This window comes from Mercenaria mercenaria, chromosome 15 (genome assembly GCF_021730395.1).
Source record: "Mercenaria mercenaria strain notata chromosome 15, MADL_Memer_1, whole genome shotgun sequence".
Classification (NCBI taxonomy): Eukaryota; Metazoa; Mollusca; class Bivalvia; order Venerida; family Veneridae; genus Mercenaria; species Mercenaria mercenaria.
In genome coordinates this window covers 7,061,134-7,074,119 of record NC_069375.1, presented here as the reverse complement: position 1 = coordinate 7,074,119, position 12,986 = coordinate 7,061,134, and the positions used below count along the sequence as shown (strand labels likewise).

Below are 12,986 nucleotides of genomic sequence, written 5' to 3'. Positions count from 1 at the left end.
ACAAGCTCAAAATAGCTAATTTTGGCCCTTTCAGGGGCCATAACTCTGGAACCCATAATGGGATCTGGCCAGTTCAAGAAAGGAACCGAGATCTTATGGTGATACAAGTTGTGTGCAAGTTCGGTTAAAATAAAATCATAAATGAAACCATTATCGTGCAGACAAGAAATTGTTGACGGACGGACGACGGACAAAGGGTTATCACAAAAGCTCACCTTGTCACTATGTGACAGGTGAGCTAAAAAGCCGTTTTTTGTTAACTCAAGGGCCATAACTCCAATACGCCTGGACCGATTTTGCTAGTTATCGAACTTGGCCGAGGTCTTGTGGTCAAACACATTTTGTTTAAGTTTGGTGAAAATCGGACGAGAAATGTTCGACTTGGTGTGCGGACAAGCTTTGTGACAGACAGACTGGAGTAAATCAATATGTCTCCCACACCACTGTGTGGTGGGAGACATAATAAACGGAGGTAATTCGACATAAAATCAGTCCATAGTTATCTACCCTGATTGTCTTAGTCAAACTAATGACAATAATAAGTATTTACCGATACAAATCCAGTTTGATTAAATTCTGGGGAGGTAATAAGATATAAAATAACTCCGGAACCTATGATTGGTTCTGACAGATTCATGGAATCCAAGATTTATTGTTGTTGAAGATATTTTGCAAGTTTGTATCAAATCAAACCATAAATGATGTCTCTATATCGCTGCAAAAGCCAAAATAGCGAATTTTGGACCTTTAAGGGGCCATAACTGGTCTCTATCGTGTTCACAAGCCAAAAATAGCAAATTTTGGCCCTTTTAGGGGCCGTTACTCTTGAACCCATGATGGGATCTGGCCAGTTTTCGAAAGGAACAGAGATATTATGCCAATACAAGTTGTGTGCAAGTTTGATTAAAATTGATTGCAAACTGTGGTCTCTATCGTGTTCACAAAAAATTGTGAACGAATGGACGAAGGGCAATCACAAAAGCTCACCTGTGACAGGTGAGCTAAAAAATCAACTATTTTGGCTATTTCAAGGGCCATAACTCTGTAATAAGAGCAAGATTCTCAAGAACAAGTGTGCAAGGTCACGTCAAGATAAAGACTCATGCAAGGTTTCATGAATTTACATAAAATACTTTTTGGGCTAGGCATGCCATTACACGGATGGTAAACGCGCAATCCAATTCCCGCCGGGAATACGCTTAAAATGGGTTGCGCAACGTCCGGTGCTGGTGTTGCGCGTAAAAAAAGACGAAATTGAGGTATGTGAAGTTATGTTTTTGCTTAGTATGAGAAAAGAATAAATTTTCTCGCAAAATGCTATTCGACACAAATATGATAATTCATCATGTGTAAAATATCTGGTTTGTAATTTATGATTCAGCTCTATTATCACGAAAACTCAGGCGACAAGAAGCGTGAAAAAAGTATGAAATCAACAAAAATGGAAGTTTCTGACCTCATATGCATAATCTGAGGACATCTGATGCTTTTTATGATAACTTAACTGTTTTGAAGTAACGAATATCAAAATTATTTGCTTCAAATCCTGCTTACGGGGACATAATTGACAAAAAAATCACCAGGAATGGGGTTGCGCACCGGGAATGGAGTTGCTCGTATACATCATAATGTATATAATGTATACGCGCAACTCCATTCCCGGTTATTTTTTGCCAATCTTTCCCCCAAAAGCAACATTTCATTCAAGTGTATGTAATATTCATGACTGTTTTACACGCGTTTGATCATTAGAAGCATCACATTTCCAGAAAGAAGGCACAAGAGTTAGAAAATTTGCATTTTTCATGATTCCATGCTTTTTTGACAGCTCGAGCCAGCAGAGTTTTCGTGATAACAGAGCTGATTCTTAAATTAATAAGTTGGTATTTCACACATATGATCTTTATTCATTTTTGTGTCGAATAGCATTTTGCTTTTTTTCGAAAGCACTCGTAAATGTGTCATTATTTACAAAAACAAAAACCCACCTACCTCGATTTTGTATATATTGATGCGCAGCACCAGCACCGGAAGTCGCGCAACCCATTTTTAGCGTATTCCCAGTAGGAATTGGATTGCGCGTTTACCAGCCGTGCATTAGGTGAAAATGTGCATTTTTTGACTATTTCATGGGCCATAACTTTTGTGTGCGTTTGATGAAAATTGTTTGCATAATGTGGTCTCTATCATGTTAACAAGAAATTATGGACAGATGATGGGCGATCACGATAGCTTACCTTGTTGAGCTAAAAATCAAAATCCCTTCACAAATGGCAACTGACGGCCCCATTGACCATAAAGTGTGACCTTGTACTTTGAGCTACGTCTCAGAGTTGTGTGTAACATCGTCATATGGAGGTCATTATGGACCAGGCAAAAATGGGACAACAAAGTTCAAACTGTAATCCAGGGAACCTGAAAGGGACTATCAACAGTAAAATTGAAGACTCTAGAACACCCATCTACACCAATAGCTCATCTTGATTCTTTGGTGAGCAGCCTAAGCCAGACAGGAATACTTGGCAATCAAAACACAGATTTTTTTCTTTCAGAAGGTTTATTTGCCAGGAATAAATACAGTTCAACCCATTTTCTGTGCAATTTCTTTAGCTTTTGCTTTTTCTATCTTGGCAATGCGGGCTTGTGATTTGCTTCCCATTATGCCACCTCCCCAGTGACGACGGATCTGAAATATTAAAATTAAGTATATTAACACTGTGTTAAATGATTTAAATCACTGTATCGATATTTCTTGCTTACCTAGCGGGGAAAGTATACATTCATCCGAGCACACGCCGGGGATAGATATTCCCGTCTTTCCCTAGGGAAAAACCTTGTCTAAAATAGCGTGCACTAAGGTGACGTCACATAGTACTGGAATCATTGTGACGTCATAAACTTTATAAATAATGTCAAGAAATACCCAAACCTATTTGTCTCCACGAGCTATTTTGAACATGATAGGCAAGAAAAATGATCTAACATGTTTGCCTGTGTAAGACAGCTGTTTTCCCTACCCTCGGGACAGCATGGATAAACAAGAGGACCATGATGGTCCTGAATCGCTCACCTCTTCCCACATGATCCAGTTTTGAGTATGACGTCGTTTTTTCTATTATTTGACATAGTGACCTAGTTTTTGAGCTCATGTGACCCAGTTTTAAACTTGACCTAGATATTATCAAGATAAAATTCTGACCAATTTTCATGAAGATCCATTGAAAAATATGGTCTCTAGAGAGGTCACAAGGTTTTTCTATTATTTGACCTATTGACCTAGTTTTTTAAGGCACGTGACCCAGTTTCAAACTTGACCTAGATATCATCAAGGTGAACATTCTGACCAATTTCCATGAAGATCCATTCAAGGGTATAACTCTAGAGAGGTCACAAGGTTTTTCTATTTCAAGAACTACTGACCTAGTTTTTGACCGCACGTGACCCAGTTTCAAACTCGACCTAGATATCATCAAGATAAACATTCAGACCAACTTTCATACAGATCCCATGAAAAATATGGCCTCTAGAGAGGTCACAACCTTTTTTCATTATTTGACCTACTGACCTACTTTTTGATGGCACGTGACCCAGTTTCCAACTTGACCTAGATATCATCAAGATGAACATTCTGACCAATTTTTATGGAGATCCATTCACAAGTATGGCCTCTAGAGAGGTCACAAGGTTTTTCTATTTTTAGACCTACTGACCTAGTTTTTGAAGCACATGACCCAGTTTCAAACTTGACATAGATATCATCAAGATGAACATTCTGACCAACTTTCATGAAGATCCATTGAAAAATATGGCCTTTAGAGAGGTCACAAGGTTTTTCTATTATTTGACCTACTGACCTAGTTTTTGATGGCACGTGACTCACTTTCGAACCTGACCTAGATATCATCAAGATGAACATTCAGACCAACTTTCATACCGATCCCATGGAAAATATGGCCTCTAGAGAGGTCACAAGGTTTTTCTATTATTTGACCTACTGACCTAGTTTTTGATGGCACGTGACCCACTTTCGAACTTGACTTAGATATCATCAAGGTGAACATTCTGACCAATTTTCTTGAAGATTTTGTGAAATATATGGCCTCTAGAGAGGTCACAAGGTTTTTCTATTTTTAGACCTACTGACCTAGTTTTTGACCGCACGTGACCCAGTTTGAAACTTGACCTAGATATCATCAAGGTGAACATTCTGACCTATTTTCATGAAGATCCATTGAAAATTATGGCCTCTAGAGAGGTCACAAGGTTTTTCTATTTTTAGACCTACTGACCTAGTTTTTGAAGGCACGTGACCCAGTTTCAAACTTGACCTAGATATCATCAAGGTGAACATTCTGACCAATTTCCATGAAGATCCATTCAAGGGTATAACTCTAGAGAGGTCACAAGGTTTTTCTATTTCAAGAACTACTGACCTAGTTTTTGATCGCAGTTGACCCAGTTTCAAACTTGACCTAGATATCATCAAGATAAACATTCAGACCAACTTTCATACAGATCCCATGAAAAATATGGCCTCTAGAGAGGTCACAACCTTTTTTCATTATTTGACCTACTGACCTACTTTTTGACGGCACGTGACCCACTTTCCAACTTGACCTAGATATCATCAAGATGAACATTCTGACCAATTTTTATGGAGATCCATTCACAAGTATGGCCTCTAGAGAGGTCACAAGGTTTTTCTATTTTTAGACCTACTGACCTAGTTTTTGAAGCACATGACCCAGTTTCAAACTTGACATAGATATCATCAAGATGAACATTCTGACCAACTTTCATGAAGATCCATTGAAAAATATGGCCTTTAGAGAGGTCACAAGGTTTTTCTATTATTTGACCTACTGACCTAGTTTTTGATGGCACGTGACTCACTTTCGAACCTGACCTAGATATCATCAAGATGAACATTCAGACCAACTTTCATACCGATCCCATGGAAAATATGGCCTCTAGAGAGGTCACAAGGTTTTTCTATTATTTGACCTACTGACCTAGTTTTTGATGGCACGTGACCCACTTTCGAACTTGACTTAGATATCATCAAGGTGAACATTCTGACCAATTTTCTTGAAGATTTTGTGAAATATATGGCCTCTAGAGAGGTCACAAGGTTTTTCTATTTTTAGACCTACTGACCTAGTTTTTGAAGGCACGTGACCCAGTTTCGAACTTGACCTAGAATTTACCAAGATGAACATTCTGACCTATTTTCATAAAGATCCCATGAAAAATGTGACCTCTAGAGATGTCACAAGGAAAAGTTTACGCACGCACGGACGACGGACACTGCACGATCACAAAAGCTCACCTTGTCACTTTGTGACAGGTGAGCTAAAAACCTCGCTAACACTTGGTTTTCCATTCCGCACTGTCCCTCGGGTAGGGAAAACCCAGTCTTACACAGGCAGGCATGTAAGATCCTTATAATCAACTGACAAATCATATAGATGGAACAAATTATGTAATACATATTAAACAGGATTTAAATTACTGTATCAATATATCAACTGACAAATAATACATAAAGAATCTGTTAAAACGACCCAAATTACTCCCACTATCTCCTGAATATTCAAGGGGAAAAAATTCTGTGCTGTTCAAATTTTTCTCCTTTGTCTCCTTTTCCTTTTTTTCCCTGTATTGTTATTATGGTTAGATCATCAACTTGAACAGTTTTACTGATGCATTATGTTTGCCTTTAATAGTTAAGGTAGTGGATGCATATGGCAGTCAGAAATTTCTGTTTGATTATGCATCACCATACGCTATTTCAGCATTCTCAAGCCAAAACAGATTTTGTTTCTTATTAAGTTTAACAGAATATGCTGAAATCACAATAGATTAAAGTGACAGAATGGAAACTGCTGATTGTCATTAAGGCGTCCATAAGCCAAAAGTGTAACACAGGCAAAATATATCATATACAAGCAACACGTACCTCGTCAACTCTGTCATTGAAGTTGGTTCTCACAGCATCTGATACTTTGTTTAGAGCATTTCTGTCCTCACTGAAATATAGAAACATGTAAAATGATTCTTGATTACATACTTAGGCTGTCATTTAATAATAAAGCTGAAGGCTGTTCCCCTCCCCACCCCCTCCCCCGTCAGCTGTTCACTTATAATCAAGCAGTCATAAATTTCTATTAACGCAACCCTATATATTTATAATGGTCAATAGCTTACTGTCTGGCAAAAACTTTAATAGTCTTTTGAAACAAACCTTGCAAAGAGATGGGGAGACGTGAAAGTTTAATTGCATATGATTTTTCATCATTTAGACAATTAGCACAGATTGTTCATAAGAATCAGCTCTGTGACAGACAGATTTCATATTCATTGTCAATATCCCTACCCTATTTATTAGAATTAAAGTGAAGGAATACCCTTCTGTAGTGTTTATTCTTGTAGATACGAAGTTGTGTTTTCCAAGGTGAGTAGTAATATACACCCTATACACTAATAATTATGATGAGAACTGAAATGACATCCATTCAATCTAACATACAAATCTAGACAGAGTAAGTTTTATTACAAGTGCACAAGAGAGATCTCAGTGGGACAGTATTCTTGTAAGTGACAAGTTAATGCTCATTTTTACACCCCCTTTCTCAACATGACTTGTCAATCTTTAATTGACAAATACAGTGCATCAGAAAGACTAATGTATATCACAGACAATCAACAATATAGATATAGGGCATTGAAATTCATCATATACACTGTATCATTGAATGCATTTTCTGAAACCTGTGACTTTTATTAACTATAACATGTCAAAACAGAGAATAAAGTATAGCCCTAACAGAAAATATTCAACTCCAACCCACACAATAATGTACAGCCCTAGAAAATTCTTCAATTTTACCCTAGTATAAAACTGAAAATTATGCTTGTGCATTGCAAACCAGAAACTGTTAACTTTATAAATGGCTGCCAAACAACACAAACATACTGGAATCTTGTGTACTATTTGTCATCCTTGCTGATGGTTAGTCAGAAAAAGTAATGACATCACATAACTCAGTGAGAGAGTTCAATTTTCCATCATATACCATCTTCAAGATCATTCAAATTTCAATAAACCAAAAAACAACGAACTGCTCAGCAAATGAAGCTAAAATACAGCATACCAGAAAGCCATCATTGTGTTTCAACTAAGATATAGAGCATTGAAATTCATCACCCACACCGTATGCTCCTACTTAAGACAACCTTCCCCCTCTACCACATCAAATCATTCCCTCAACTTCTGTACAGTAGCAACGCGAGTCATTACTAGAACTGGGGTAAATGTGATTGTAACAGTAATGATTACACATTTTTTTCGAGCTGTAAGATGAAGTGATTCATTTACTTCATTTGATTCTAATTACTGTAATGTAATAATAATTACTCCTTGAGGTTTGAAAACAACATGCAAGATGGTCAGAAGAACTTTTGACATCACCAGCTCAGTGAGAGAGTTCAATTTCTCATCATTTTCCATCTTGCACCTTTAACTTCTAAAGGGAAGTTTTTTTTTAGTTAAATAAATTTTTTACCTCTCCCCAAAAAGTTAAAGACCAATCTATATCTAGATGTGTTGGGAATCAAAATAACAGTGGCAGTGTTCTACCACAAACAAATATAGTTCCCCTGTAGGTTTTAATTCACAGAGACACCATTTAGTTCATGGTACAACTTTCCAACAATAATGGCAACCTGCATACTATTTCAGGCACCTTGGTGAAACCAGTCCTACTGTATGCAGGGGCAGGCAGTCCTGGTGCTAGCAAGCTGGACAGCTTCCTTCCATAAAAAGATCCTTCATGGTTTAAATCAACAGCACAGACGGTCAAGTAATTCCACAACAGATGCATTTCCCTTTAACTGGGAAGTTTTCCCAATTTATATCCTTGAAACAGGTGGTTATTTGGAAGATTTATTCACGTCACAGTTCAATGCTTCATCATTACCATTTAATACTTAGCTAAAATACATCCAAGCCAGCAGATCTTAGTTTTCTGCAAGTACTTGACATTTTAACATAACTTATCATAATGAGTGATATATCAAGAGTTTGTGTTGCGTTAGAATGCAGGATCTTTCAATCTCTATGGGTTATAAAATCTTTTGGTAGAATATAGTGCATCAGAAAGACTAATGTATATCATTGTCAATCAACAACTTAGATATAGGGCGTTGACAATCATCATTTGCACTATACAGTTCAAACTAAGCAATGCAGCTGAAGTCAATAGCTAGAAAAAATACAGAATCAGTAACACTATACTATACTGCACAGATATTTGGTAAAATATCACAGGCATCTAAGAAGCTGTGCCTATGAACCAATCTCAAGAAAGTTTACTTAAATGGCATCTACTGATCTCAAGTGTTAAAGTGTTCCTTTCTTTGAGAAACCTGCTTACATGCAAAACTTTAACCTGAAAGTTGAAGGGACATAACTTTGAAAACAAAATATATACTAGTTATGAAACTTGTCCTCTCAGGGCTCTCCTGACTGGGCGACTTGAGCGAAATAGGCGCTCTAGAAATTCAAACTTCGCTCAAATCTAACCTCAAAGCGAAATGCAAGTCGCCCGATTTTCTTTGATTTCCGCACTCGCTAAGTACTGATTTCCGCACTCGCTAATTACTGCTACCCAGACTGTTGACAATTTGCACCGTGTCATAATGAGTGTCGAATACACAAACACACGCCGGCAGCATAATTTAAGCTCCGCCTACCTCAGGTACTTGCGAGATTATGCCGAGAAGTGTGAAAGCGAATCAAATTATCCGATACACCAGAGTCTATTGTGTTAAGCCAATCAGCGCCGCGTTTACATCTTTGACACTTCGCGTTAATTGTCAACATGTTCGAGTGCAAAAAAAACCAATGTTTTATTAAAGAAACTGCTGATTAACTATGCGATTAATTGGAATATGGTTCACAATTATTTGTTATCTATGATAAAAGAACGACATGTAATGTATTAACTACGTTAAATTGACTCCCATCGATGAATTTATTTGAATATGTATTTCTAGATTACTGTACACATTTTACTTTCAGTTTTATATTTCGAGTGAGATACTGACATTCTTCGGTGAATGACTCGGTGCAAAGAGCTATAAAAAATAAATACACGTCTACTTCTTTGCTCGGTGTTAATAATAAACACTTCATACATGTACAAGATATAACCAAAATTCGGCGTGTTACATTTATAGCATCGGCTTGAATTTTGAAAACGACTTTTTTTCAGAATTTTGTAAGAAAACGATAACCACTGTATGGGAAATGATCTAACTAAGAAAATGAACGGTCACATCAATGTTTTTTATCAAGAAACAAGAAAATTACAGCCACCTTTCGAATCACTCAACATCATTGCGGTAGAAAGTCTTCCCACTTCTCCCTAAAGTCTCCCCACTTCTCCCTAAAACAGCTTGAGGGAGAAGTGACTTCTCCCAAAAATTTGGACCTAGCTAGACCCCTGCCTCTGTGTGTGTGTGTTCAGGTTTAACGTCTTTTTCAACAATTTTTCAGTCATATAAACAACGGTGTCTACTTGTAGCAGTGAGCACAATGCCCAACTTTATAGTGCTGCCTCATTGGAATATCACGCCGTAGACACGTGGCATGATACCCCACCCAGTCACATTATACTGACACCGGGCTGACCAGTCCTAGCACTATCCTCTTAATGCTGAGCGCCAAGCGAGGAAGCTACTAGTACCATTTTTTACGTCTCTGGTATGACGCGGCCAGGGATTGAACCCACGACCTCCCGCACTCAAAGCGGACGCTCTACTACTAGGCTACCAAGGCGGTGAAACTTGTCCTGAGATCATCCAATGGAACGTAACAAAGACATTCATGACTGTGTGAAGTTCGAAAGCATTTGGCATCATGGTTTTTAGGAAACCGGTTTACATATGAAACTTTACCCTGAAATTCCAAATTAAAACTGGGCAAATAAAAGATGGAGTTATGTAACTTGTCCTGTGTGGTTAACTCATGATTGCCTAGAAGTTTTAAGAAAGCTGCTTACATGGAAAACTTTTGTCATGTGGATGCAAACAACTTAGGTCCACTAACTGACAAATTTCAATCAAGCTACAATAAACAGTGACTTGACATTTGAGACAATGTCTCTGATCCAATAAATTAAATATGCTGTTGCACTGATAAGTCAATCTGTAGGTAATAAACCTAAGAAATTAATGACTTAAAATACTTTGATGTATCGTTCTTGCAAAATGCATGTAGTATTTTGTTGCTACTGCAAACCCACGAACGAAAAGAAAGAGAAACATACTTCTACAAGCACAGACAGTACATAAAATCAACCGGTACATACGATGGTCATAAAATCTGTGTTACCAATACTCTTAATAACAACAAATGAAGTTTATAATATCCCGAAGGACTACATGGAATATTGAGCTACTAGCTCAAATGTGTACCCCCATTAAGTAATGTTATTATTATCACTGTCTTGTGCACTTAATTTCAATTCTGACACTGGAGCTGCTTTTGAGAAAAGTGCATGTCTCCCACAACTGCCTAATCATCTAGTGATTAAAAGTGGTCTGGTGGTTCTGATCAATAACTTTTGGGAGGTCTGGTTGGTTTGAGCAAGTGGTTCTGATATGTAATTTTTGGTAGGTCTGGTTGGTTTGGACGAGTGGTTCTGATCAGCAATTCAAGGGTCATTATCCAAAAGTGCCTGGGCTGATTCGGCTCATTAGCGAACTTGGCGCGAGTGGTTATGGTCAAACACATTTTGTTCAAGTTTGGTGAAGATCGGATAAGAACTGTTCGACTTAAAGAGTGCAGACAAGATTTGTGACAGACACACAGATAGAAATAAATCAATACGTCTCCCACACCACTGTGTGGTGGCAGACATAATTATACAGTGTATCAGAAAGACTAATGTATATCATAGACCATCAACAACTTAGATATAGGGCATAGAAATTCATCATATACACTGTATTGTTCAAACTGACACCCACTTACAATATATACGCTATTTCATACAGCCTATAACATGCAAGTAGCTGACAACTTCCCCTCATGAATCTGGCAGAGGATCAATAACCTTAAACCTGTTTTTTTTTCTTTGGTGGTGGTGGTGTGTGTGTGTGTGGGAGGGGAAAGAGAGGTGGAGGAGGCAATGGGTGTACATGTATGAGAGAACTTAAGAAACAACAGATGATGTAAGTTAGTAAGAAATATCAAATGAAATCTATTCCGTATGTGAGCATGGATGTGTTTGAAGGGGATGGACAGGGAACAGAAGCAGGGCAGACAAGAGGAATACCAGTACTAAGAAGTATTTTGCGACAGATGCATACCATTAATAGTCTCTAATGATCACTATTACAAAATTTGACATCAGTGACCTTGACCTTTGAGGTAACTGGCCGAATAGATGTCTGCCCCTTACTAAGATCAATCTTTAAGACTGATAAAGTTCTGCGTCAGAAATAGAGATACACTGAAACTTCGGCTTGCCATGAAACTTGAACCACTCCTATTACAGCATTTGACCCAAGTGGCCTTCACCTTTAGGGCACCTGACCCTAAACCATCAGATATCTGACCCTTAAATACCAACCCTTATCTGAAGTTTAATGATATTAGGGCCCATTGGTAAGAACGTAGAGTAAAAATGAGAAGGTTGCCAGAAAACTTAACCTGAATGCAATGTCAATGCCAGGGTAAGTACAACAGTCTTTTTTTATTCTTCAAATAGGTGGCTCAGTGGTCAAGTGGTAGCGCGCTTGACTGACAATCCAGAGGTCAGGAGTTTGAACCCTGGTCTAGGCACTGGAAATTTCTGAGAGCGTCTCCCACCTAACTAAGAGGCCAGTACTTTCCAGGAAAGATGGCTTCGTGTATACCTGTGCTTTACATCAGGCAAGCTAAAGAACCACTGTCTAATCACAAAGAGCTAGGCTAAGTTAGCCAGAGAGGTCTATATCTAAAACGATTTCTCTCTGGGGGCTTTGCTGCACTCTGTCTCTCTGGTCAGATCGCTCCGTGTCTGTACTTGTAGAGGATGAATTTAGCGCCCTGAGTGGCTTTCTTTGCGCTATGAAAAGCGCTTTAGGATGTGTTTATCATGAAAAGGGCGCTATATAAATCTGGTATAATATAAATAGTCAAGCTAAAAGAATTGCTTACATTTCAACATAGTTAAACCTAACTTAACAGGGAAAGACAGTAACTACTGTTAAATGACTAAAACCATATGAAGTATTAACAATGCAAATACATTCCGTCATTTAATTCCAGAGGTATTTCATGTAAGATGGCTATTCAGAAGAACTTCTGACATCAGTAGCTCAGTGAGAGAGTTCATTGTTTCATCATTACCATCTGACCAGTATTTATACTTCAAAAGATATCTAAAACTTTCTAACTTCAAAAAATACTGTCTTTGTCTATGGCAAGTGTCAGTAAGTTAAATTACAGTGCATCAGAAAGACTAATAAATATCATTGTTGATCAGCAACTTAGATATAGGGCATTTAAGTTCATCATTTCCACTGTATGCTCAAACTCCTACAAATTCTTTGACCAAACATGGCAAAATCACCAATGTTTCCTTAAGATGATGACATTTTTGTAGAGCAGAACATTATCAATAACCAAACTGTGTCTCAACTCCATTTCTGGACGAGTGTTGAAAATTTTCAAATTCTGGGCTTTTTCCCCCCCACTTTTGAATATTTCTTTCACTTGTCTCTCTTTGATACTGCATCAAGTGATTATCTTTAGAAGTACTGACGATAATCATAAACTGTCAAGAGAAAGTGTGATGTGCATGAAAGTCAACCTGTTGGTATAAATGATGCCAACAGTAAAATAATGACTTTCAAATAATATTGATATATCGTTCTTGCAAAATGCATGTAGTATTATGTTCCTACTGCAAACCCACGAACGACCAAATATGAAA

At 37.8% G+C, this 12,986-nt stretch overlaps 1 protein-coding gene and 1 long non-coding RNA gene across 2 annotated transcripts in view; one reads left to right on the top strand and one right to left on the bottom strand.

Moving 5' to 3' along the window:
* Positions 1-12,986, top strand: part of LOC128548893 (uncharacterized) — a 191,344-nt gene that overhangs the window by 1,570 nt on the left and 176,788 nt on the right. Inside the window, exon 2 of the long non-coding RNA XR_008367325.1 lies at positions 6-520. This is a non-coding gene — a long non-coding RNA (uncharacterized LOC128548893). The remainder of the gene's footprint in view (positions 1-5; positions 521-12,986) is intronic.
* LOC123537324 (60S ribosomal protein L7a-like) overlaps positions 2,539-12,986 on the bottom strand; it is a 30,461-nt gene continuing 20,013 nt past the window's right edge. The window contains exons 6-7 of the mRNA XM_045321041.2: positions 5,960-6,029; positions 2,539-2,686 (exon numbers count right to left, since the gene is read on the bottom strand). Coding sequence (XP_045176976.1) covers positions 2,582-2,686; positions 5,960-6,029 — 175 coding nt within the window. The 3' untranslated portion in view covers positions 2,539-2,581. The remainder of the gene's footprint in view (positions 2,687-5,959; positions 6,030-12,986) is intronic.